We start from the raw sequence: 27,170 nt of genomic DNA, 5'->3' as shown, positions 1-27,170 counted from the left end.
CAGAGACTCAAGGGTCTTGATAATTTGCCTAGAACCAAGGCAAGCTTCCCAAGAAGTTGCTGTGTGGTAGGAAAGAAGGTGATACCTGTCTAATGGAAACAAGTAAAGTTGGGTCCACCCAAAGGGCTAAACTGTTACTTTAGAAGGGGCCAGTTTCTTTGCTTTTGTTGCAATTTTCAAGTCACATATTTTTATGCTGTATACCTTTGGGGGGGGTGGTGGTGGTCATTTTTCTTTTCTTTTTTTTAAAAGTAAAACTGGGGCTTCCCTGGTGGCACAGTGGTTGAGAGTCCGCCTGCCAATGCAGGGGGCATGGGTTCGTGCCCCGGTCCGGGAAGATCCCACATGCCGCAGAGCGGCTGGGCCCGTGAGCCAAGGCCGCTGAGCCTGCGTGTTCGGAGCCTGTGCTCTGCAGTGGGAGAGGCCACAACAGTGAGAGGCCCGCGTAATGCAAAAAATAAATAAATAAATAAATAAAAATAAAAGTAAAACGTCAGTCTGGTTTAATCATGTGAAAATAAAAAGGCAGGACACAAATATTTGAGTGCCTGATAAATAACAGGAAAGATTGGGTATTTCCTCACACAAGGAATTGTCTCTTACAAACAAGAGGGGAAAGTTTGTCTAAACCTGGATCAATGCTTTCAAGAGGATTGAGGGTATCTCAGGGGTATCTCATTCGGGAAGCAAAGAGAAACAAAACCAAGGGAAGGTGGAAAAGCATAGGACAATTATACAGTTGCTCTTTCTTATCGAGATATTCTTTCGTATTGTTTTGTTTTTATAAGGGAGGCTTTCCTAATAGTGGGCTCTCTGACTCCTATAAATCTGCAGCATTTTGAATATATTCCCCTCAGTTGGCCTCACTGGGTGCATTGCAATTAAATGTGTGTCTGATTAATGAACGTAAGTGTATGCCATGGGTGGTAAATAAGACAACTGGGCTTATTTTTTTTAAGGTAAATCCAATCCATTTCTCATGTTTTATAACTGTTTTCTCACAAAAAATCAGAAAGAGACTGCCTGACATACTTTCTAACCCTCTATCTTCCAAACCTAGACAACCTACTATTTAAAAAAGCAAAACCTATATTTTGTGACCAAAGCCTTACTTGATTAGTTAATTGTATTTTCTTTTGACTCAGAGAAAGCTAATGACTAGGCTGAAGGCAAGTGTGTGACTCACTCTTTATTCAAACAGCACTACTGCAGTTGCCAGTAATGCCCATGTGAGGAAAGTATTGGTTAGCAAAGTCATTTAACATTTCACGTCTAATGACACTGAATCACATTAAGACTGTGGTGTACTATGTTACTTGATGTCACTCTTATTTTTGTATCTGTATTATTGACAATAATAATAAAGGAATGATAATAACAGTTTTTGCAAAGTGAATTCTATACTTAATTGTGCAACATGAGAGTCTAATTCTTACTATCAAAATGAAAAGCTTGGGGCTTCCCTGGTGGCGCAGTGGTTGAGAGTCCGCCTGCCGATGCAGGGAACACGGGTTTGTGCCCCGGTCCGGGAAGATCCCACATGCCGCGGAGCGGCTGGGCCCATGAGCCATGGCCGCTGAGCCTGCGCGTCTGGAGCCTGTGCTCCGCAGCAGGAGAGGCCACAACAGTGAGAGGCCCGTGTACCGCAAAAAAAAAAAAAAAAAAAAAAAATGAAAAGCTTTCTCTGATAATATCTTTAACTTATACTTGATATGCTTTCTAACAGAGAAAAATAGTTCTTTGGAAAGATCCATCCAACAAAAAAATCTATAGCCTGTGCAAAATAACATAAAATGCATTTGTGAATCATTTTTGCTTTAATTTGCTCCCTGATCATCATATAGCAATAAACAGACATAGAACATTTCCTCATTATTTTCTGGGTTGGGTGGGGGTGAAAGGGAAGATCTGGAAAATTAGTATATTAACTCAAATTTCAGCACATAATTATTCAAATAAAATTTTAATGATTTCAGTTCAATACAACTGAAAATGTAGTGTATTAAAGGGCATTTTCTACTAAATTTCAAATTACAGATTGTGGGCCATTGCTGAGCAGGAGTGTCATATCCTACTGAGTATTCAACTTATTAACTAAGGTGACTGACATGGTAGGAGGTGGGGAAAAACAATGATCAGCTCACAGAATTTGGCTAAGAAAGGAAACAAACAAAAACAATGCAAATAATAATTAAAACAGCACAGATGTTAGTAAAATAAAAATACAACCCCAAATATCCATCTCTTAAATTACTAGAAAAAAATTACAGGTAATATTACAGCAAATACAGTCGTCACAGATCTCGGTAACTTTATTTGCATTTAATAGTGATTTTTAAGTCCTATAGCCAATGAAACCATTTTAAAAAGCACTATGAGGAATGGAAATTTAGATGTCTATACACTTTTCTTAAAAAAAAAAAGCTTATATTTCTGAATGAGCAAGATTCACTTTTGCAGGTAGAGGCCCTGCTTCTTCATGATCTTCACCTTTAGATCTAACAACCACAAGAGAAGAAGCTGGATATCTGTTTAGCTTTTGTTCATTCACGAATTCCAAGTCACCATAGATACTCAGCTTCTGCAAAAAACAATCAATGAACATTAGCAATTTGGATAATTAGGAACCTCTCCAAGTAAGTCTTCAAAAATAGCAATTTAATCTGTGGGTATCTGGTAAAAAAAAAATTTCTATAAACGTCCTCAAGAATGCTTTTACTCAAAGTGTTACAGATATGTGATTCAGTTCCCAGTGGATGGCCAAAGAAAACTTTTCCACATGTACTGACTTAAAATACTTAGAAGTTAACAATTGAGCATCAAGAAAAATTGCTCAGGTTTAAATGGAGTAAGTGTGGTCATACAAGAGCATGGATTATGGATGTTTGATGCCTTAAGTGATCAATTCCTTTAAGATCTTAGCTCTCCAACCAAGTGGTCAAATGATTTGGGGTTAAGTTTCTCTGCTACTAAATGTTCTAAATTAACATATATGGAAAATGGTATGTACTATTTTAAAAGGCTGTGAGTAGAACAAAGAATGTACATGAAATACTTTAACACTGATAGAAAGGTCTTCATAAACATATAAAAGCTCAAATTATTACTAACATATCCAAGAAGATAGATACTAAAACGAAAGAATGAAAGCACAACACAGAATCAGTGCAAATGTCATAAAATTCACTGAAGTATAATGGAAATGTCTAGTATCTTTTGAGAGTAGGTCTATTTAGATATAGGCCTATCTCCTAAAGGAAAAAATAGAAAAGGAAAAGTTTTTACTAACAAATGGGATAGATTTTGTTGTTAATGCATATGGCAATCAATCTCTGATTCTGTGAAGTGCTGACATTATTGACAGGGCAACTGACTATATTAAAAAGACAGACCGACACAGAAGTACCTGATGTTGGAAAGGTGCTTTTAGAAGATGCTGAATAAAGAGCACCTTCAAAAGTTTAAGTATCTACAATACCAATACATGCTACAACATGGATGAACCTTGAAAACATTATGCTAAGTGAAAGAGGCCAGTCACAAGAGACCAAACATATTGGTCGTCTATGGCTGGTGAAGATGCTTGGGAGGAAATGGGGAGTAACTACTAGTATGAGTTTCCTTTTTGGGGTGATAAAAAAGTTCTAAAAGTGACTGTCATGATGGCTGCTTACTTGAACACATTTCAGATGTGGTCTGCTGTCTACTGTTTCAAGGCAGTAACTATCCTGCACCAAGGAGGTGGCCCAGTACCTGACACTTTCCCAGTAAGAGAATATTTTCAAGACAAATTCAGTGGTTGATGGATTGGACATGGATCTGATACACTAAGGCCTCCTTAAAACCCAAATTAACATGTGATAATTTGCTCTGGGGCACAATGAAAGAAAAACTTTCACAACTCTGTTTAACATTTAAAAACCTTGAAACAGTGACCAGGAACTGTTTAAATTATTTCAAACATCTATATGGAAGAAGCTATCTAGAAGATCAGGGAGAAAGAGCAAAATTCGTGCAGGGAAATGGATGGGAGCACATGGATAACCTCTAACCAGTATGTTTAGTGATTCTGTGGCTACTCTGTATTCTCAAATTACTAACCAAATACAGAGGGTACAACAGAGGTATTTTCAAAAGTGTTACCTTGGGAAGTTTATTGCTCAAGTATCCTTTATGAAAAAAATTACTTAATGAGGTCCAGCAAAAGTAAAGAGGAAATCAAGAAAGAAAATAACATACAAGAAACAGTAGCAACTGAGATGACTTAGAAAATGGGAAGAAAGCCAGAACAAAACAAAAATGGGTTCCATTAAGCAGAGATATATGGAAGATCCTCCTGGGAACACTTTTAAGTAATTCAGGTTTATATTTGCCAGTGTTTTAATAGAACCAGTGTTCTACTTTGAATATTTATATAATCATAATATTGTAAATGCTGCCTAGTGGATTTTAATTTTTCAGATCAACCTATTAAAGTATATATACAGAAGAATGAGTATATTTTATTGTCAACAATCATAATAATTAATGAAAATTGAGACAGTATAAAAAGGGAGAAGGAAAGGCAGTAATGAGGAATCAACAGAAATTTGTAAAGCACTCACTAAATGTATACAAAATAATAATATACATTATAAAAACCAGCAACTGGGGGCTTCCCTCGTGGCTCAGTGGTTAAGAATCTGCCTGCCAATGCAGAGGACACAGGTTCAAGCCCTGGTCCAGGAAGATCCCACATGCTGCAGAGCAACTAAGCCCATGCGCCACAACTACTGAGCCTGTGCTCTAGAGCCCGTGAGCCACAACTACTGAGCCCATGTGCCACAACTACTGAAGCCCGTGCGCCTAGAGCCTGTGCTCTGCAACGAGAAGCCACCCCAATGAGAAGCCCGCGCACCGCAACGAAGAGTAGCCCCTGCTCACCTCAATGAGAGAAAGTCCGCGCATAGCAATGAAGACCCAACGCAGCCAAAAAATAAATAAATAAAAGAAATAAATTTATATATATACATAAAAAAAAAACCCAAAACCCAGCAACTGAAGAGATGGAAGTGAGACAGTATAAGGGAACTAAACTCATCCTTTAGTAGGAGGACATCAGATAATGTCTAAAATTGATAAAACAAGAAATAAAAGATAAAATTTTTAAATGGCAACTGCTTGGAAAAATTTTTAAGAACTATTGACTGGTTTATCTGAGAAGTGAGGAAGAGGAAGTCAATTTTATGTCACACGTATTACTTCTAAAAGTTAAAAATAAACTCAATTAGTATGTATTTGGGCTTTAGGCCTGCCTTTGCCACTAACCAGTTATGCAATCTTAGATGTACATAAATCTTTTCTAAAACTCATTTTCTTAACAGAATTTAGATTAAAAAGCTATGGCATTTACATCGTTTTCTGATTGTCTCTCTTGAGACTTAAAGCTTCTAAACAACAAGATTCTTGGTCTTTTTTTTTTTAGACAAATAATGTTTATTATAGTTTAAGACATGTTTCACCTACTATTTAAAAAAATTAACCTAATTTATTTTTGGCTGCATTGGGTCTTCGTTGCTGCACGTGGACTTTAACTAGCTGCGGTGAGCGGGGGCTACTCTTCGTTTCAGTGCACAGGCTTCTCATTGTCATGGCTTCTCTTGTGCAGCACAGACTCTAGGCACGTGGGCTTCAGTAGCTGTGGCTCATGGGCTTTAGAGCGCAGGCTCAGTAGTTGTGGCGCTTGGGCTTAGCTGCTCCACAGCATGTGGGATCTTCCCTGACCAGGGATCGAACCTGTGTCCCCTGCATTGGCAGGCAGATTCTAACTGCTGCGCCATGAGGGAAGCCCCCACCCTACTTCTTGAGTCATTGCAGCCTTTAACATTCAACTTTGTTCCACCTTCATGTTATTCTTCATTGTACCTCTAATCTCTTGAACAGGGCCTAGCACATCATATATTATCCATAAGTGTCTGTGATTTACTAACATGAATGTTATTTGAAGTCTTCTAAAACCTTTCTTAACTAACCATTTGAAATCAGATGATCATGGTCTTGACAAATAAGAAAAAAGGATGCAAACAGATAATGAGATAACACTGAGGCAGCATTTGTATTATTATTTGTGGCTTTGGCAATTTTCTGAGGCTGCCTGGTCTCTAGAAAGGAATATCCAATATTGCTGAACCCTGTTTTTATAAGTCAGGTTTGACCTGCCTGACAAGGACCACTATGAATGACAACTCTTTATTATCTTAAGTAGACAGCTCAACAAGAGAAAAGCATTATTTCATGAAGTTTCAAAAAAACATCATAAATGTGAAAGAACAGGGAAAAACAGTGGAGAAAAAAGGATCAAAATCTTTGTAAGTCACTCAAAATGATACTGCTTTAAGATCAACAAATGCCAACTCTTTCTGGCATTACTATCAAATGGTATATGATGAGTACCTACTATATACAAAACAGGCTAAGGATAAATTATTTCAGAACTTTCCTAAATAAAAAAAATAAAGCTGCTCATAAGTTTCCAAGACCACATTCCTGGCCCTTATTAGCACCATTTTAAGCTTTATTTGTAGTGAATGAAAAGGAAGCTTTTTATATTTCATGTTTGAGCTCAAGATACCAGGTCCATACTGAAGAGAAACATTCTCTCAGCAGGTCTATGATTTCCTATAAACACATAGGATTATATATATAAATAATATAACAAAATATAAATAACATTGCTCATTGCTTGTATTACTTAACATGGAGTCTCATGTTACTATGGAGAGGGGTCAGAAGTAACTTATGTTCCAATAATAAAATCAATGAAGAGGTTTTATGAAAGTAAAGTTTAAAATAGGTGGCTTTTGATTAAGAAAATCTGAATAATTTCCTAATGCTAAATTCTCAGCTACTTTTACAATAAATAAAGGAGAAAATACCAGGGAAGGAGTATTTACACTGCTATATTTTACAATAAGAAACAAAACATTAAATACTGAAATAGTTTATACAGCTTGTTTTTTCTCCTTTTTGTTTTGGCTGCGCTGTGAGGCATGCAGGATCTTAGTTCCTCTACGAGGGACTGACCCCACACCCCTGCAATGGAAGCATGGACTCTTAACCACTGGATGGCCAGGGAAGTCCCAGTTAATACAACTTTTTTTTAAAAAATATATTTAATTAATTAATTAATTTATTTTTGGCTGTGTTGGGTCTTTCTTGCTGTGCACAGGCTTTCTCTGGTTGCGGCGAGCGGGGGCTACTCTTCATTGTGGTGCACGGGCTTCTCACTGTGGTGGCTTCTCTTGTTGCGGAGCGTGGGCTCTAGGCACGCAGGCTCAGTAGTTGTGGCTCATGGGCTCAGCAGTTGTGGCTCGCGGGCTCTAGAGCGCAGACTCAGCAGTTGTGGCACATGGGCTTAGTTGATCCACAGCCTGTGGGATCTTCCCGGACCAGGGCTTGAACCCATGTTCCCCGCATTGGCAGGCGGATTCTTAACCACTGCGCCGCCAGGCAAGTCCTATACAGTTTTCAATTGTGAAAAGAAATCCACTAAAATGGCAATATGAAATAGTTCTGGATGAGTGATTTTTTTCCTGCTTCTTTATATATAACTTTATAAATTCTATACCAAGTATGTAGAATTTTTATAATTAAAAATACAGTTGAGTGCTTCCCTGGTGGTGCAGTGGTTGAGAGTCTGCCTGCCGATGAAGGGAACACTGGTTCGTGTCCCGGTCCGGGAAGATCCCACATGCCGCGGAGCGGCTGGGCCCGTGAGCCATGGCCGCTGAGCCTGCGTGTCCGGAGCCTGTGCTCCACAGCGGGAGAGGCCGTAACAGTGAGAGGCCCACATACGGCAAAAAAAAAAAAAAAAAAAAAAAAATACAGTTGAAAAAACATTATTACTTAGCTAAAGTGTGGTTTCAGATACAAAGTAAAGCCTAAAAGCAGTGAATTCAAATAAGTGTTTTCGATATATTTTTCTAGAAGATGTATCTTAGGAAAGCATAGGCTCTTTGAGGGTGTCACCATACTTTTGATTGTTAAGGACAGGAAGAAGAGTTCTAGAGAGGGGAAAGAAAGTGACACCCATATGCAGACATCAGGTGGGAATGTAATAGCTGCCAACAGGACTCCACGTGTGGTTCTGATGCTTTAGGCTTTATGATCCAGGGGCCTGGGCATATGTGGGAACAACGAGGTGTTCTACAAACAACTTGGAAATAAGGGGAAAGAACTTCTCACAGAATTAAAGCTATACAATCAAGACAAAATTTATCACAGCAGAGACAACATCTAAAAGGAAGAAAAAGACCAAGAGTATTCTGAAAGGGAGGGACAGGTCCCCAGGTCTGTAAGATGTAACCAAAACCACAATGTGAAGCACTGTTATGTCTAAACAACACCAGAAGAGGAGATCAATTCCATAAGTCAAGTAAGGAGATAAGAGAGGAAAAACCATGAAATGTCCATCTAAGAACTGTTTCAGTAAGAGAGTGTGAGCATCCTGACTCAAAAACATGAAACATGTGGTCCCAGTGGTGTTCAACTTTCTAGTGTCAAAAGAGGTTACACAGAAGATGAGCTCCTGATATAAGTAACATAATCAACTTCCCTAGTGATGACTCCAGGTTAACTAAAAAACTTAAGGGTACTGGCTTTGGAGTCAGATGACCTGGGTTTAAATTCTGGTTCTACCACTTACTAGTTATGTGACACTGGGGCAATAATACATTCTCTCTTTCAGTTTTCATATCTGGAAAAGAGGATAATAATAGTAGCCATCTCACAGAGTTACTGAAAGGACTAAATGAGCTAATTCATATAAAATGCTTAGAATGGTGTCCAGCAGAAAATGCTCAACATTAGTCAGTAGTCCTGGGAACCAGAAGCCAGGTAGTGGTGATTTTATCAAGGTAAATTCCACCTGAGGCCAGTAATTCAATCTTTCCAGGAAATAACCACACCAATCTCTACGCGTATCTTTCTTTTACAAGGGGCATCCTAGAAGTAAAGAGAAGGAATTGTGCTAATGGAAGGAATAAAGTACCACAGTGTCAATAAAGATTTACTACTCTGCGTTTGTAGCTTTGTTGTCATGAGGATTTAGAGTGCATGGGGCAGTTCAAAAGCAAGTAATAGGCAAAGGCAATCCTATGTAAGATGTGTAATTTCAACTTTATCAGGAACAATAAAATGATTAAAATATGGATATCAGAACTAAACAAGAACACAAATAGGTAATTAGCAAAAGGATGTTCAGATCATATAATAAACAGATGAGTTCTACAGAAATTTACCCATTGTCTAACACTTCCACAATTCAACGTTCTTCCCAATCCTGTCTAACTTTATTCATTTGGTTTAATTTCCTAATTTAAGTTCTTTTAATCAAGTCAGCTGCTTACAGTCCTTCCCTGATAGTAGCTTATTCTTGTCTGTACCTGGGAATATTGTCCACCCTCCTGTCTCTGCCAATCCATACCATTCTTCAAATTTCCCTCCTTTCTTCTTTTCTCTCTTTTTCTATTGCATTCTGGAGGCATATGAGAACTAAAGTTTATTTCAGTTGGATCTGATGTCAATAGAATTTATTATCTTATGTTTAGTTATATAATTAATTTTCCTTCCTTGAAAGCTAAGTTGAATCATCAAATTAGACTTTTTTTTTTTTAAGAGCTCAAAAGTCATTGTTTTTATTTATTTCTATTTATTTATTTAAACATCTTTATTGGAGTATAACTGCTTTACAATGGTCTGTTAGTTTCTGCTTTATAACAAAGTGAATCAGCTATACACATACATATATCCCCATAACGCCTCCCTCTTGTGTCTCCCTCCCACCCTCCCTATCCCACCTCTCTAGGTGGTCACAAACCACTGAGCTGATCTCCCCTGTGCCATGCAGCTGCTTCCCACTAGCTATCTGTTTTACATTTGGTAGTTTATATATGTCCATGCCACTCTCTCACTTTGTCCCAGCTTACCCTTCCCCCTGCCCGCGTCCTCAAGTCCATTCTCTACATCTGCGTCTTTATTCCTGTCCTGTCCCCAGGTTCTTCATAACCATTTTTTTTTTTTAGATTCCACATACATGTGTTAACATACGGTATTTGTTTTTCTCTTTCTGACTTACTTCACTCTGTATGACAGACTCTAGGTACGTCCACCTCACTACAAATAACTCAATTTCGTTTCTTTTTATGGCTGAGTAATATTCCATTGTATATATGTGCCACATCTTCTTTATCCATTCATCTGTCAGTGGACACTTAGGTTGCTTCCATTTCCTGGCTATAGTAAATAGAGCTGCAATGAACATTGTGGTACATGACTCTTTTTGAATTATGGTTTTCTCAGTAGTGGGATTGCTGGGTCATATGGTAGTTCTATTTTTAGTTTTTTAAGGAACCTCCATACTGTTCTCCATAGTGGCTGTATCAATTTACATTCCCACCAACAGTGCAAGAGGGTTCCCTTTTCTCCACACCCTCTCCAGAACTTATTGTTTGTAGATTTTTTGATGCTGGCCATTCTGACTGGTGTGAGGTGACCTCATTGTAGTTTTGATCTGCATTTCTCTAATGATTAGTGATGTTGAGCATGCTTTCATGTGTTTGTTGGCAATCTGGATATCTTCTTTGGAGAAATGTCTATTTAGGTCTTCTGCCCATTTTTGGATTGGGTTGTTTGTTGTTTTGATATTGAGCTGCATGAGCTGCTTGTAAATTTTGGAGATTAATCCTTTGTCAGTCGCTTCATTTGCGAATATTTTCTCCCATTCTGAGGGTTGTCTTTTCGTCTTGTTTATGGTTTCCTTTGCTGTGCAAAAGCTTTTAAGTTTCATTAAGTTCCATTTGTTTATTTTTGTTTTTATTTCCATTTCTCTAGGAGGTGGGTCAAAAAGGATCTTGCTGTGATTTATGTCACAGAGTGTTCTATGTTTTCCTCTAATCCATTTTCTTTAATCCATTTTGAATTTATTTTTGTGTATGTGTTAGGGAGTGTTCTAATTTCATTCTTTTACATGTAGCTATCCAGTTTTCCCAGTACCACTTATTGAAGAGGCTGTCTTTTCTCCATTGTATATTCTTGCCTCCTTTATCAAAAATAAGGTGATCATATGTGCGTGGGTTTATCTCTGGGCTTTCTATCCTGTTCCACTGATCTATATTTCTGTTTTTGTGCCAGTACCATACTGAAATTAGACCTTTTTTCTGAAACAAAAATCCTTTACCTTAACAGTATGTTTCTTGAGCCAGTTAAATTTTAATTACCAAGAAAGTCAAGACAGTTTTCCATCTCTCTCAGGGTATACCAGAACACATTACTCAAAATCAAAAGCTCTAGCCTTGCTGCTTCTAAAGCAGCAATTATTCCTTAACATTTGTGGCAATGTTAAATTTAAAACTTTAAGTAGTTCTACAAGTTTTCTTTCTTATATATCACCTTAGAAACTGATGTCACTGGGTTTTTTTCAGTCTCAAAGGTCTAGGGAGAAGAGAGACACTGTACTCAAACCAGGCGGCATACACTGGTCATTATGGTAGTTAGCACCACAGAAAATTGGAAAGTGATTCTTGTGCTGAGAACCTGTAATTCTCATGTGTGCCAATCTCGGTGTGTGATTAAAACCACCAAATCTTCTCTCATTCTATTAATAGAAAGGCTTTGCGTTTCTAGCTAAACCAATAAGGCATTAAAAAAAGTAAATCATATGGCTCAGTCTTCAAAAGGCCTAAGAGTTAGAATTAAATTTACCTCAGAGGGAACATACTGCTCCACAGCTGTAGCAACGGTTGCACAACAAATCCAGAGCAATACCATCACGGAGAGGACAAGAGTCATGGTTAAAATCCACCCGGAGTTACTGGGCGGGAAAAAAAATCAACAATTAGTTATGTTAAAATTGCATAATATAAAAAATAGGAGGCTCTTAACAATTACAGGCAATCAATCTTTTGTACTTATTTAATAATATAATTAAAACTTTATATGTACTACCTTTAAAACTATTTTAAAAAACATACTTAGAGAAGAAAATATTATAATAGCTATTGTATTAGGGTGATATGATGTCCTTTCCTCCATTACTCAAGTTTCTATAACATGGGTATGTTACTTTTATAAATTAAAAAATCAGACATACTGGCTTTCTGCTAAATATATGAAATTAAAGCAAATTACTGTTAAGGGTATTTTTAAATTACTAAATGAGATAAGGCAAATCAAAGTGTCCTATAAACTGTACAGTGCTACACAAATGTCATATATTATTTTGCAAGGTATTAAGATAATACTTGCTTTAAGAAAACCCAATATTCCAAAGAATTAAGGTACAGAATAGGTAAATTATGAAATGATCATTTGTTTTACAAATGGATTCACAACAGGCTTCCAGAAGTTAGCTTCTCTACTACATTTCAAATATTTAACTTAGCACAATTTACTAGAATTTCAACTTACAAGAGCATATCTATTATGAAGCATTCTGTATCCATTAGCACATATCTTAAAAAGAGATAGTTATATTTTTCTTATGATTAAAATATTTTAGGGTAGAAGGCCGGTTACAAGAATCAGCAACTGGAGTTTTTTCCATAAGTGCCCTATTGTTTACTAAACTATAGATTAAGATTTAAAGAACAAGTGAAGCTATTTTTAAAATGTTAGATTTAAAAGAATAACATAAAACATGACAAAATGTTAAAAGGCAATAAGGCATCAATAAGATGCCAGGTAATGCAGTATTAAGGATAAACTGTAGGGAATTCCCTGGCAGTCCAGTGTTTAGGACCCAGTGCTCTCACTGCCGGGTCCCCAGGTTCAATCCCTGGTTGGGGAACTAAGATCTGGCAAGCCGCGTGTCATGGCCAAAAAAAAAAAGAATAAACTGTAACTTAAGATTAGATAATTATTTAGGTTCCATAAAACTTATCAAACTGCAACAAAAATCCAAAATACTGAGAGAGAGAAAAATTGCCTTTTTTTCTGTACAACGTCAAAAGCAAGTTTAGCAATGAAAGGAAGGGAAAATTTTAATTCTCATTTTCTTACCCAGTCTTTAAAGAGTTTATTCAGTAAAAAGTATTAATTTTTAGGTTCTAATAGAACCCTACTGATATCTGATAAAACCTCTCAAGAAACTATTTCTACTCTAAGAAATTACAGGAAGCATGTAGCGTGGGCTACTGAAGTGTTACACTTGAGACAGAATAGTCCACTAGAGTATATACACACTTGTTCACCTCTCTACTCAAGTGCTTGGTCTGGTATCTGACACAGAGTAGATAATTATCACCAAGTGCTATGGCCTACCGTCTCTTTCTCTCTCTCTTTTTTTTTTTGGCTAGGGGTGGGGGGTGGTTGCAGGGAGAAGGCTCTTATCACAACTCCTTGGAGGAGTAGAAGCATGCATACTTTGATAAAACCCTCCTCATCCTCAGAAGGCCTGATATTCCTTCCCAGGAGGGCACAAGGTAACAATTACCCTCGCCTGCCCACTTTCCCTTGCCACCCTTAAGAATCTTTGGCATGGGTACTTTCCTGGTGGTCAAGTGGTTAAGAATCCACGTTCCAATGCAGGGGACGCGGGGTCAATCCCTGCTCAGGGAACTAAGATCCCACATGCTGAGGGGCAACTACGCCTGCGTGCTCTAGAGCCCGTGCGCCACAACTAGAGAGAAGCCCACGCCGCAACTAAGACCCGACACAGTCAAATAAATAATTAAATTAAAAAAAAAAAAAGAATCCTTGGCATGGAGATGACACTCAGTATAGAACACAAAGCCCTCCTTTATCTGTAGCCCTTATCTACCTCCCCTAGCCTCCTGTGTGGCCATATAGATAAAACAAAAATCCAACCCCCAAACCATTTAGACACACAGTCATCCCTTGGTATCCCCAGGGCACTGGTCCCAGGACTGCTGCCCCCTCCCATACCAAAATCTGAGGGTGCTCAATTCCCTTATATAAAGTGGTGTAGTACTTGCGTATAACCTATGCATATCTTCCTGTATACTTTAAATCATCTCTAGATTGCTTATAATATCTAATAAAATGTAAATGCTATGTAAATACCGTTGACCCTTGAACAACATGGATTTGAACTCTGTGGGTCTACTCATATGTGAATTTTTTTCAATAAATATTAAATTAAAGCTTAACTGAGATGCCTGAAGAAGCACATATCGTAACATAAATCAAAGACTCCCAATAAGAACAAGGATGCTTTTGTGCTGTGAAAAAAACTACCCGCTTGGGTTTGATTAAAGTAGTATGAGAATTACCTTTTAAACAAACTAATAAAATATCCAAAAGTACAACTTTGGATTTGGTAGGGAAAAGGTAAAAGGTAAAAAAAAGTTTTCTACTCTTGAGCAGCTAATATAACTTTAAAATAATAAAAAGGACTGCATCTCTCTGATACAAGCCAGATTTTATCTCCTATATGCATAAGTGAAGATGAATACATACAGAGAGAGACATCTTAAAAAACCATCGCGTTCTCCATCTTCAAGATAGTTCCTATGTACATGTGAACTTCTCATATGAAGATCTGCTGAAATAATAAGGTACAAGTTTATGATATCCTATATTCCAAAAGCTAGTCTCAAATGACTGCTTCTAGATATATACACTGTACAGATATCCAGCTGCTTTTGTAAATGTAATCTGACATATTTTATAATGAATGCAAGTTCCTCTGGCACATTAAAAATCAACTGGATATTATACAACATTATGAATTTCCTATTTTACTTTCAAATTTTTATTGACATTGATGCTTTCTGTTTAATTACATTTCTGAATGTAATAATAGAATTTGGTTTGTTCAAATCTAAAGATGGCCTTGTGTTATGTTCTGTTATTATCCACCCACCAAAATAATTAAAAAGTTAATAAAATCAGTATCTAAAATAAGGTATGAGCTAGCACATTTTAAAAGGTAAGCAGTTTTAGCCTGATGTTTTCTATTCCTATAAGTTTAAATTCACTTCTAGCATAGAAATAAAAATAGAATAAAAACATATTTTCAAGGTAGTTTCACTATTTGGTTAGTTTGTTGGGAGATACCAGAATCTCTCATTAGTTCATACTCAAAACATCCTTCAAAGCAAACTAAATGTTTTTAGAATAGTGATTCTAAAGTGTGGTCCCCAGACCAGCTGCAACAGAATCCAGGAATTTGTGAGAAACACAAATTCTCATGTCCTATCCCAGATTTAGTAAATTGGAAACTTTGGAGGTGGGGCTCAGAAATTGCTTTAACAAACTCTACAGATCTTAATGCATATTAAAGTTTGAGAACCACAGTTTTAAAAATTATTTATTCACCTTCCATTAGTGTAAAAACAATCATACAACCAATTCTAACACCACCAGATTTGACTGTTAATGTTTTTAATCCCAAGCTACTTAAAATAAAACTTACAGGACATTTTGCTTAGTGACGGTTCTTTCAAATTTGTAGGTTCCTGCTCCAACTGTGGTGCATACTGGATCTCTGGCTTAGACTAAAATGATAGTGAAAGCAATTAAGTCATTTGTACTTCTTCTTAAGCTTTTCTCAGTAGGAAGTTCGATAACATATCATCTCTACAAAGATTCAAATTGAGAAAAAGTAACAGAAGTATGGTATAAAAAATAAAACATGTTAACCACAATATATTTTAATTGCACTTGCTAAACATTAGATCCAGTGCCTTGCAAAGAAGCAGACTTATAACATCATCAAGAATTTAGTCAGTTTAATTGCCTGACAACATAAAATAAATAAATAAATAAATAAAGAGGGACAAATTACAACATAGTACATTAAGTATCATACCATGGAAAACTGAGTTCTAATTCTGGTTGATCAGGAATAATTTAGCAGACTGCCAAAATTTCTGGTTAAACACATATTATCTCTATTCTTTCTCATCTGAAACATTCCATTCTTCCCTAAGTATGAGTAATTCATAAATTATAGCTCAGTGCTCCATACTTTACATCTCCTACGTAGCACTGATTCTCTGGAGTGGTGTTTTCTCCATCATAGTCACGCTTAAGTTGACATAAAGAGAGGAACAGAGCTAATCTCACATCTAGTCAGGAATGAAGGAGGACTCCACTCTGAGAGTCAACTTAAGCTTTAACTTAAGTAGCTTTCAGACACAGAACTTCTTCATGAACTTAAAGAGAGAAAACTCCTTCTGTGTTTTACATATTACCAAATTAAGTACAGGGTACCCAAGACTCAGGACAATGCTAAAAATCACAGACTAGCCTTATAATAAGCCACTCAATTGGCAATAATAATTAAAGGGTTTACTTTAATTATTACCTGAGAGAAAGCATCACAACATAATTTGTTGGCTGGTAAGTTTGAGGAATTTAACAACCAAATTAAAAGGAAGACAGCATGGTATGGTGGTATATGAGCCTTGGAGCTCAAGTAACCCAGGTTTGAAGCCTAATTCTGTTATACTGGCAGCGTGACCTTAAATAAGTTAGACTCACAGTTTCTTCATCAATAAAATAGTGATAATACAACCTCATGAAGTTGTTTGAAGATTTGAGATAATATATGTAAATGCCTAGTACACATGAACCTTCAAAGACAGCAGCTATTATTATCATATCACATGGTAAATAATGAGGTAGGAGAAAAGTTACCTCTCTAGAAGGCAATACGCTTCTTCAACAAGCTCTCTTATAAGAGTTATGAGAAAAAGCACTATTAACAACTAAAAATTATGTTCTATTGCTTTTCCCTAATATCCATATATGATATAAACACACACCATTATTTATATTCAAACTACATTAATTTTTCTTATGTTTCATATCTAGAGGTTTCATTTTTATCAATTTAACCACTCTAAAATTTAGCAGATTCAGAGTTCTTATAAGATAAGGAACAACAGGCTTTAAATAGGTTTCCAATGGGCAGAGGGAGGGGTAAGTCAAATTGGGTCCTGATGCCCAATGTTTTAATGTAGGTTAGTAATTATTATTTGACGATAAATATTTGTAAGGGACTAAGTACATGGCCCTATACTAAGACATTCATTTAAGACATATACATTACTACTGTTGGTATTTAAATGAATCTATGAAGCACAGTCATCACCTGGAATATAACTATTTTTCCATCATCAGCTTGAAGATAAAAAGTCCACGAAGATGTTATGAAGCTCTGTGCAGAGTCCATCATATCACTCCAGAATGACCTTACCAGAGTTAGAGGGAAGAGTAGATGCATTTTTGGCATCAGGGACATGAGCTTAAAAAAAAAATTAAACCATGAGAAATATATTATTTTTTTATATGTGTATATTCAAGAGAGCAACATAATCAAATCCTTATTGGGACAGAATATAAACCATTAAGGATTCTACCACAGTCATCAACATTAGAGTAAACTTTTCATTACCTATGCAAATTAACTATGAGAAGCTTAAAATCACAGGATCTTTTAATTTGCGACCAAACACACTTTAAGCTACCTGTCACCTCTATCAAAATAACAGGCTTTTGAATTAGGTCCAAAAATGTGGAGAATCTTAAGATTTGATTAAATAAGGATTAGCAAGTCCTCAAGAGGTAGAAGGGGAAGGGACAAATCATACTATTCTCATCTTTAATGCTTTCATGTAAAATAATCCATGCTATAATGAACACCAGTGGAAAAAAAAAGAATATATGCATAAAACAGGGCAGAGTGAGGGAAGTATTTATGGGCTGACTATATACAGTAAGCTACTGATGAGATTTTTACATTAATTGGTATCACCTCCCCTCCAATTCTGACTTCTTGACTTATTTAGCAGCAGTGGGCCCCTCTAGAGCACAAGTGTGGGATACAACTTGCTGAACTCTAGGGATAGCTTTGGTTCTGCTATATTCCAAAAGAGAGGCAGTATGGGGTATTAAGAGAGAAGAGTTTTTAGAATCAGAAGATCTGTATTCATGATCCAATTTTCCCACTTAATAGCTGTGAAATCATTCATTGATTAGTTCACTAAACAAGCATTCGTTAAGATTATAAATTTTAAGATGTTTAAACCATGTGTGTTTATTTATCACTGTATATCTGTGTTTAATCTGTATAGGACAGAGGTGAAACACAGGGTGAAACATGTGTATGGGGAAAGGCACATAACCCAAACTGGGGTCAGAGGTGGTTAAGAAGGCTTCGAAAAGGACATGACACCTGCCCTGAATCAAGAGGATTCACTGAGCAGATGGGGAGTAGAAGGGACAGAGGCAAGAAAATAATGTCATATTACAAACATTAAGGACTGTTCAGTATGTACATAATTAAGAGAAAAGGAAATAAATATGGGTCTTAAAAATTAGAAATTATTTTTAAAGTTACTCATAAGAAAAACACAAATTAAAACTGTAATAAAATTTGTACATTGCCAAGGACTGGGAGGAGGAGGAAAGGAGAGTGACTGCTAATGGGTATGAGATTTCTTTTTTTGATGATGAAAATGTTCTGGAATTAGGTAGTAATGATGGTTGCACAGTTTGTGAATATACTAAAAACTACTGCACCGAATACTTTAGAAGGGTGAATTTTATAGAATGAATTATATGTCAATTTTAAAATCTGATACAAATTCCATGGAGGGCAATTTTGCTCTATTTCTCAAAATTAAAAATGCATATACCTCTTAACTCAGCAATTCTACTCCTGTGATTTTATTATAGATATAAATGTGAAAAATATGCAACATCATTTATAAATTTAAAAAATTAGAAACAACCTACATGTCCACAAATAAGGGACTGCTTAAATGATACATCCATACAATGAAACATGTATGCAGTGAAAAAAGTGAGTAGACATTCTTTATTATTTATATTTTAGAAAAGAAAGAATACATGTATTCTTGTATATATATAAATTACCTCTGCATTGGTAACCCTGGCTACATTAATGGAGCAAAATGGAGTGGCTAAGAGATACAGGAGTAGGAGACTTTTCACTATACAGCTGATCCTGGAACAATGCAGGGGTTGGGGTGCCGAAATCTGTGTATACACACAAATTATTGTTGGCTCCCCATATCCGCGATTCTGCATCTGAGAATTCAACCAACTGCAGATCATGTAGTGCAGTAGTAATATGGGTCAACTTTTTTTTTTTAACCTTTTGAGTTTTGTGCCATGTGGCTGTACTTCTTATGCCAGAGTTAATAAAATTAAAAAACTTTTCCCAGTATGTTTGGATAGAGTATGAGGGGTGGGGAATTATAAGAGATGATATAGAAGAGGTAATCAGGAGCCAGGCTGTGATAAGTGGTTTGGACTTAAACCTGTATGTCACGGGGAGCTACTGAAGTATATAAGATAGGAGAATGACATGATGAGATTCCTATTTAGAAAATAAATATCTGGACACAGAAAATAAATATCTGGACACAGACTAAAGGATGGACTAGAGGGGGCTGAAGTGGGAAAATAGGTCAGAAGTTAATTTAGTAATACAGATGAGAAATAATGATGATTTGAGTTAAGGCAATAGCAGATGGGATGAAAAAAAGGAACTCTCAATTTTTCTGAGCCTCAGTTTTTTCATATGCAAAATGGGGATAATACCGTCACTGGACCTAGAAAAAAACCAAAATGAGATTATAGGTGTGAACATACATCTTAACAGTAAAGCATTATACAAAAGTAATTAATCAATTGACTTTTCTATTTGCAAACATATAATTTGTTTGCTGAAGACTAATTATAAAATATAACACTAAAATAGGATCATGTGGGCAATATACATTTCAATACAAAGTGCGATCTAAGCAGGCATTTCTGAAAGGCAGAATTGTTTCGTACTTGTTCTTGTCTCAATTCAGCAAATGGCAGCTGATTCTGGCAACCAAGGTGACAAGCATATTGCTCATCAGATTGGGAATATGCTTCTGTACATGCTGGAAGAGAAAAACAGTCAAATTACAAGAAAAAAAAGAGAAGGAGAGAAAAAAAGGGAGAGAACATTGGCATCTTATAAAGAAATTTTATAAAGAAATTTATTATACTTAAAAAGTATTTCATCAATATGAATTTCCACATTTGGTAACGGTAGCAAATGTATTCTTTTAATAAAACCCCGTATCTTCTGCCTCCCACAAGTCAGATCTTCCAGGTATAAATCTATTAATTACATACTCAGGCTCTGGCTACATGATGACATTCATATGAGGTGATCCTCACAGCTAAGGTTTGCACAGTGGAAAAAACACTGAACTGGCATCCTGAAATTCTGGCTTCACCACTTGTTGGCAGTGTATGTGACTTAGGTGGAGCTATTTAACCTCTCTATTGATTTCTATAGGTCTAAAACTGAACTACCACCACCTATTTCATGGGGTTGAACAAAATAACATACTTTAGTAATTTACACAAATATATGATATTACTGTTAGGAACTGAATCACTTAGTTGAGAAGCAAGGGTATTCACATGGCAAGGAAAAATAAAACAAAGCAATCAGTCTAACATCCTAAATTCTGAGAAAACTGAACTTAGAAAATGTTCTACAGCAGGATTCTAAAGTTGGAATGAGTCTGTACCATATATACTCTTCATTTAGTTCACTAGAGCCATTTCTTTCTTGTGATATAACACTTTACCACTATAACAATTTTATTTTTCTTTCCACCCAGTCATGCATTTGTAATATACTTCCCAAAGGTGCTAGATAATAAACTGAACCGCATTATGCACATATAAAGATGGCCATTTAGGAGACTGCGCCATAAAAAAAGTTTATGATATCACAGAGGCTAAATGTGAGTACTGGCATAGCGATAGGGAGAAAGGTACCTCCTGCTACACTGAATAAACAGTGTAAGGTAATGAATGGAGAAAATTCCACTACAGTTCTTTAAAAAGCTAAATGTCATTTTTGTCCTGATTACAGGTTTATTTTATTAAACACATCACTTTTGGCAAAAGGTAAGAATAGTGGTTTAAGAGACGACAAAACTCTGGTTACTTCTTTTATTGGCATGACCCACAAAGAATACACTATTAAATACTGAGTCAAAGGCCTGATTCAGTAAAAAACTTGGAGCTAAGTCAGCTAGCCTATGAATGAAAGGCTTAGGAAAATTATACCATCCATTGAAAAGGTAGTGATGAATTATAAGAAGGGTAATTACTATTGCAATTGTCTAAACCAAATGCTTACTTAAACAAAGGTGTCCTATCCACAGAATAAAATAAACATTGTCTCAATAAACAGATGAAATTTAAAGCCCATGAAATTTCTAGCAGTATCTACTAGAAGTTTAACTTCATAATAATTAAAGTATGCTGGATGAATAAACAGTATGCCTGTCATTTTCTGAGGAAAACACATAAAAAGCACAACACAACTCAAAGAAAACACCAATGTTATATACTGCTGATGTCATTAGCATAGCATCTTACCAGATTCACATTCCAATTTGGTCCGATTTAAATCAATTCCATCATCCACAAATTGACAAATTGAAAACAGCCTGCAACCTCTCTGACATGCGTACAACTCCTCTTCCTAGGGAGTTCAAGAACAGGGAGGATTACCAAAAACTAGCATTTTTCCTTCGGGGGGAAAATAGGTCAAAAAGAAAGCAAAGTTAATAGGGTTTATTATAATTGTTCAACAAAAGATTTATGACTGAAAGAAAAATGATAGGAGCCAGGTAATACCAAGACCTTTGTCATACAAAGAAGTTTTAGTTCCTTATTTTTTTTATTTTTTTATTTTTTGCGGTACGCAGGCCTCTCACTGTTGTGGCCTCTCCCGTTGCAGAGCACAGGCTCCGGATGCACAGGCTCAGCGTCCATGGCTCACAGGCCCAGCTGCTCTGCGGCATGTGGGATCTTCCTGGACCAGGGCACGAACCCGCGTCCCCTGCACCGGCAGGCAGACTCTCAACCACTGAACCCCCAGGGAAGCCCTTAGTTCCTTATTTTAACAGTGACATCCAAAATAAATAAATAAACTAACAAATAAATAATAAAAGTGATATCCAAGAAACAAACCTAGTGGGTTAAAAACATCACCCTTTTCCCATATTCCATAGTCATATTTTGGGGGGAAAAGTTGAAAATAACAGTGACATAATCAGCACTATAATAGAGGTATAAATGAGTAAACAAGTACTTTAGGGACCAATGGTGTACTTCTGCCACATAAATATTTATACGAATCATCAGGCTTATCAGGAAAAGTATCACGACTAGCTTCACATGGCAAATAGTGCCATAAAGGCCCCCATAAAGTGAGGTATACATCTAAAAAAATGCTTAAGTGAAAGGATTTTTTTAAACTTGGTTTACCTGAACTGAGAACACAAACAAGGCCAACGTGTGACATATGGGAAAGGCCACTGGAATCAGCCAGACTTGGAATAAAACCTTTTAGGTCAGTGTGTACAAGTTATTTTACCTATCTAAATCTCAAAAAGGAAATAAAAACTATAAATTATCTCCAAACCCCTCAATAATGCCAGAAGACAGCTATTCCTAGTGCAGTGCCTGGGACATTGAAGGTGCTCAATAAATGGTAGTAGTGTCAATCATAATAACTGGTTTTAAAAATAGAAAACAACAGTTATAAGCATCATTGTATATGTGTGAGAGCTCAAGATAGGAAAGACTCGTCGCTGGAAAATGTGAACTGCTTAATAAGACTAATGACAACGTCTTCAACAGGCTTTTCTTTGGTTAAATGTATACTATTTGAAACAAACCAGTACATGTGGGGGAGCCCCCTCAACTTACTGTGTAGTTCACTGTGTACAAACTGGCAGGCACCTAATAAGGAAGGAAACAGCATGTGCATATACCAGTTAGCAACCAACGGAATACAAAGGTATGCATTTCTTTCCAGCAGGATTAGTAAAATTTATGTAGCAGCAACAATCCATTAAGAGGAGATGGCTGCAGTCTAATATTAAACAAGTTTTATTACACAACTTTGAAGGTAGTGCATTTTTGGACTTCAGTTCTAGCTGCATTTATTGTTACAGTGAAATTGAAAGAGTTAGCAATTAAAATAAACTTCATACCTGAGTAGCTTTTGCAGGCTTTGTAAAACAGTGGAAGAATTCTCTTACGTCTTTGGAGCACCACATATTTCCTTATATTGCATAGGGGAAGCATGAGCTCATTAGTATGAGCTATACTGCATACCATTTCATTTTCAGATATGTTTTCATGTGTTAAACCAATCCAATAAGCCCTCCAGTACCATTTTCAGAAGAGACTGTAGCATGGTGAAAGAGCCTGGGTTCAGGAATTAGGCCTGGTTAGAAGCTCAGCCTCACCACTTATTCTGTACAACCTTGGGCAAGGGACTTAATCTCTCTCAGCCTCAACTCGTTAGTTGTAAAACAGTGACCAATACTCATATGCCAATCTTGAAACATGATGAGGATTTTATTTTATACTTTACTATTTTATTTATATATCTTATATCTACAACATCATTAATATTATGCTATACTAACTAATAAGTAGACATAACATTAATAATATATTTCATGAGCACCCATAATGTGCCAGGCATGGTGCTAACACTTAATGTATCATAGGATACCTGGCACAGAGCAGGCACTCAATTGGTAGCTATTAAAAATCATAACCTTATTCCAAGTAAGTGTTTCATGTTCTAGATAATATTTCATGCCCTATGTATCCAAAGTGACTGGCAAGCTTATATAAAATAGACCTTCCCTAATTTAGAGCACAAGGAAATGGTGCTCCCCACCAAACTGAATACCAGCTAAATAATTAGAAGGAAACTTAATGAATCCTCCTTAAAGAAGGAACCCTACTATCTATAGATTTTACATGCATGTTCTTATCCTGAGCTAAGTCAGGCTAACTATTCTCCCTCTTATTCAGCATTACTAATATACTGTATGTACCAAATTGGTTTTATGACATTGGGCAAAGGAAATAACTATCTATTGCCATGTGTTAGGCACTGTGCTAAGAGTGCCATGTATACTATCTTTAATCCTCACACTTGCTCTGCAAGGTGTGAGGTGTTTTTTTTGTTTGTTTTTTTTTTATAGTTGACAAAATGAAGTCATGGTAAGTTAAGTAATCAGCAAGGACACACAGATAGTAAAAGTGAAGCTGGGGGTCTTCCCTAGTGGTGCAGTGGTTGGGAGTCCACCTGCTAATGCAGGGGACACGGGTTCGAGCCCTGGTCCGGGAAGATCCCACATGCCACGGAGCAACTAAGCCCATGTGCCACAACTACGGAAGCCTGCACGCCTAGACCCCGTGCTCCGCAACAAGAGAAGCCACCGCAATGAGAAGCCCACGCACCACAGGGAAGTGTGGCCCCTGCTAGCCGCAACTGGAGAAGGCCCACGTGCAGCAACAAAGACCCAACTCAGTCAAAAATCAATCAATCAATTTATTTTTAAAAAAGTGAAGCTGGGAATGGAACCCAGGTTTGTATGGTTCCAGAGCCCACACACTGTTAAAAAATGACCAGGCTAGCTCTATAATTATCTTTGTTATTAACATGACTTATGTCTCCTGCATTTGGACCCAGACAAGTTAAGCAATTATACTTTTGAAGAAAGTTAAAGGGTAAAATATAATAATTTTAAGTATCTACTTACAAACAAGTAAAGTATCCTACTTTCTTTTTTTTTTTTTGTATCCTTTCTTGCAACAAATAATTAATTCTGAAAAAGAGTCATTAAAATGAGAGTTCTATCTGCCAGTCACAAATACCAGACCAAGAGAGGCTACAGGACCTTGTAAATTCATCTAATTTCTTATAACACACACTGCTTTTTCCTGAACTGTAAAGCACAATAATTTGAAGGAGGACTGACAGACATCAGTGAAATAAGTAAATTAAATATTTGTAATAATATAACTTCATTAATAGAAGGCAGCATAATACAGCCAGTTTTAGGACTGAATTCCTATTACTCCACTACTTCCTGGCTATGTGACCTTGGGCAAGTCACTGAACCTTTCAGAGTCTCGATTCCCTCAATTGTAAAACCCAACTTTGCAGGGTGAGAATTGGAGATAATGGAGGTAAATCTCCCATCACACTGGCTAACAGAGAGTAGACAGTTAATCAATTTTAAGGCCAGGACACACAGGGAGCCAGATGATTTAGAGTTCCTGGGGAGAAGAGCTTTACTGAATAAATAAAAAACACTTAGATATCACATCAATTGTTAGAAAGTAGTGGATATTATAAAAATACCTAGAGGTTCCAGAAACGTTTATCCTTTTGAATTGTTTATTCTCGCAGCATATGTATTCAAATAACTACAAATTTGCTAGGAAAATCTCAGAAAAAACAAAACAACCAACACATCCGAACACTAGAAAGATACAAAATAAGTCTCTGCCCAATTCCAGGACAAATCAATATTAGTTTCCTCATACAATCCTCTTACTTATGAGAGGTTTATAAGAAGAGAAAAAAATAATGTATCCAGGAGCAGTACACATGGATTTGAAAGTCTGGAAGTCAGAATTCCTCATTTCTCTCTCTTGACTGCTATATTTGTCTCTGACTGAAAATTTGATAATCCCCTCTCCCACACTTTTTCTTGAAAACTGATAATTCTCAAGCAATGTAAAATCCAGCAGTAAACAAACATACAGGCAGTGACAGCATTTAGAACTTCAGAATTTCAAAAGCCTGAAAGCACTTGCCAATAAGGAACATCCTAAACCTGTCACTTTGTAGTTTGAGAGAGCAAAGAGGGCTAGCCACACAGTTAAGCATACAGCATAGGGAAGATGAAGGAAAAGCAAGGGCAAAAAGACTAGCAAAAGCTCTCATAAAGAAAGGCGGGGGAGGGAGGATGATATACCCAAATTATATATTTGGAAGGGTGGGGGAGTCACCACGCAATTTAGGATGTTGAGTCAACAGTTCTTTAGAAGCTGCAAAACAACTCGATTAGTGGAATGGAATTAAAGGAAAGGCAGCACTTGAGGGTGGACAAGGAGGGGAGGAAGGGTCACTCTGTCCATAAGTTGTGATCCCCCTACTAAGGGCAGTCTCATTTCTTTCCCACTCCACTTATTCCCTCTGTCTTCTGCTGCACTGAATGGTAAGTTCTCTGAATGCAGCAACCTAACTGCTTTTTCTCTAAGCCATTCCAGTCCCAGTGTGAGCGCCTTGTACAGTTACTCAACACAGGCGGAAAGCCCTCCCTAAGCGTCTCCCAACTCCTTGATGTATTTCATACTACGGTGGAATTGTCTACTTGTTTGACTCCAGGAACAGACTGCAGGGTCCCAGCCCAGAGAGGCGCTCAGGCAACAGGGGTTAAGAGTTAACATTTTGTGGGCTGGCGTATCTGCAACTGCCCCCCCTCCCCCCGCCGTCCCTGGAAGGTGAGGACCCCGCATTAATCATCTGGATACTCCTCCCCCTCCGAGTGTTCGTCTCCCCTGCTGCCCCGCAAGGCCCCAGAGGAAAGGGGTCGTGTCTTGCTTATTTTTGTGTCCCCAGCCTATTACAGGGTAGGTGCGGCACAAACTTCCGGTAATTACAGCAGAAGCGCGGTGCGGGTAAGATTAGGGGAAGAAAACAGGAGTTACACAGATGGGAGACAGCGGTTGAAGGGTGGATTCAACAGTCAGGCTTCCAGTGCCGACAGAGGTACGGGAGAGCGGAGAGATGGGAGGCCACGGAAGGGTTGTAGCCCGGTTTGGACGGGCCCTACCTTGGGGTAGGTGTGCAAGGGGTAGGTCAACTGACAGGCCCGGTGACAAGACGCCGTATCACCCAAGACCGAGTCAAAAGCTTCAGCCGAAGCGGTCCCCGAGCCTCCGGTCAGGGCCATAGTCAGCAGCAGCAGCAGCGGCGAGAGCCCCAGTTGGGCCCTGACCCAGAGGCTCCCCTTCGCCGCCGCCATCTTGTTTGCCTCTGTCACAGCACCTCAGCTTGTTGCTGTTTTCTTTTCAGGTTTCCTCCTCCTTCCGGGACCAGCCCCTTCCCAGTCCCGCTGGCCGCTGCTTCCGCCTTTGCCGTCCTCTCAGCTCCGCCCTGACCCGCCCGAAACTGCCGCCTCTCGCCCCACCTCTAGGTCTACGAACTTCTAGATTGGCGAGAGGAAGTGGGTCCAAACATCGCGAGTACTAGAGCGAAGCGACTCCTTAGCTTCGCGAGGCACGCTGGGGCATGTGGTTCTCCATAGGCGGGA

At 37.6% G+C, this 27,170-nt stretch overlaps 2 protein-coding genes across 3 annotated transcripts in view; one reads left to right on the top strand and one right to left on the bottom strand.

Moving 5' to 3' along the window:
* Positions 1–1,947: 1,947 nt before the first annotated feature.
* On the bottom strand, positions 1,948–27,113 carry TMEM59 (transmembrane protein 59). 2 transcript variants are annotated; one of them, XM_027108453.1, is made up of 8 exons: positions 26,691–27,113; positions 21,409–21,514; positions 19,810–19,904; positions 17,096–17,248; positions 15,413–15,494; positions 14,455–14,536; positions 11,740–11,848; positions 1,948–2,581 (listed from the first exon to the last, which is right to left on the bottom strand). In XM_027108453.1, the coding sequence occupies exons 1-8, from the start codon at positions 26,880–26,882 to the stop codon at positions 2,426–2,428; spliced, it is 975 nt and encodes a 324-aa protein (XP_026964254.1). In that variant the 5' UTR covers positions 26,883–27,113; the 3' UTR covers positions 1,948–2,425. The 2 variants fall into 2 exon arrangements, with proteins under 2 accessions (XP_026964254.1, XP_026964252.1); XM_027108451.1 differs by having other exon boundaries at positions 14,455–14,539; positions 26,691–26,943.
* TCEANC2 (transcription elongation factor A N-terminal and central domain containing 2) overlaps positions 26,980–27,170 on the top strand; it is a 38,063-nt gene continuing 37,872 nt past the window's right edge. Inside the window, exon 1 of the mRNA XM_027108455.1 lies at positions 26,980–27,083. The gene's annotated coding sequence lies outside the window, so the exon portion shown is untranslated. The remainder of the gene's footprint in view (positions 27,084–27,170) is intronic.

This window comes from Aethalodelphis obliquidens, unplaced genomic scaffold (genome assembly GCF_003676395.1).
Source record: "Aethalodelphis obliquidens isolate GAN/ISIS:26980383/991018 unplaced genomic scaffold, ASM367639v1 scaffold9, whole genome shotgun sequence".
Lineage (NCBI taxonomy): Eukaryota > Metazoa > Chordata > Mammalia > Artiodactyla > Delphinidae > Aethalodelphis > Aethalodelphis obliquidens.
This window is presented reverse-complemented; position numbering and strand designations above follow the sequence as displayed.

Excerpts from the sequence above, each read along its gene's own strand:
- TMEM59 (XM_027108451.1), bottom strand. The coding sequence starts at position 26,882 with ATGGCGGCGGCGAAGGGGAGCCTCTGGGTCAGGGCCCAACTGGGGCTC. Across the intron at positions 15,495-17,095 it reads GAAAAATAGTTATATTCCAG|TCTAAGCCAGAGATCCAGTA; the intron begins GTGATGACTGTG and ends CTATCATTTTAG. Across the intron at positions 11,849-14,454 it reads TTTTTAAGATGTCTCTCTCT|TAACTCCGGGTGGATTTTAA; the intron begins GTATGTATTCAT and ends TTTCCCGCCCAG.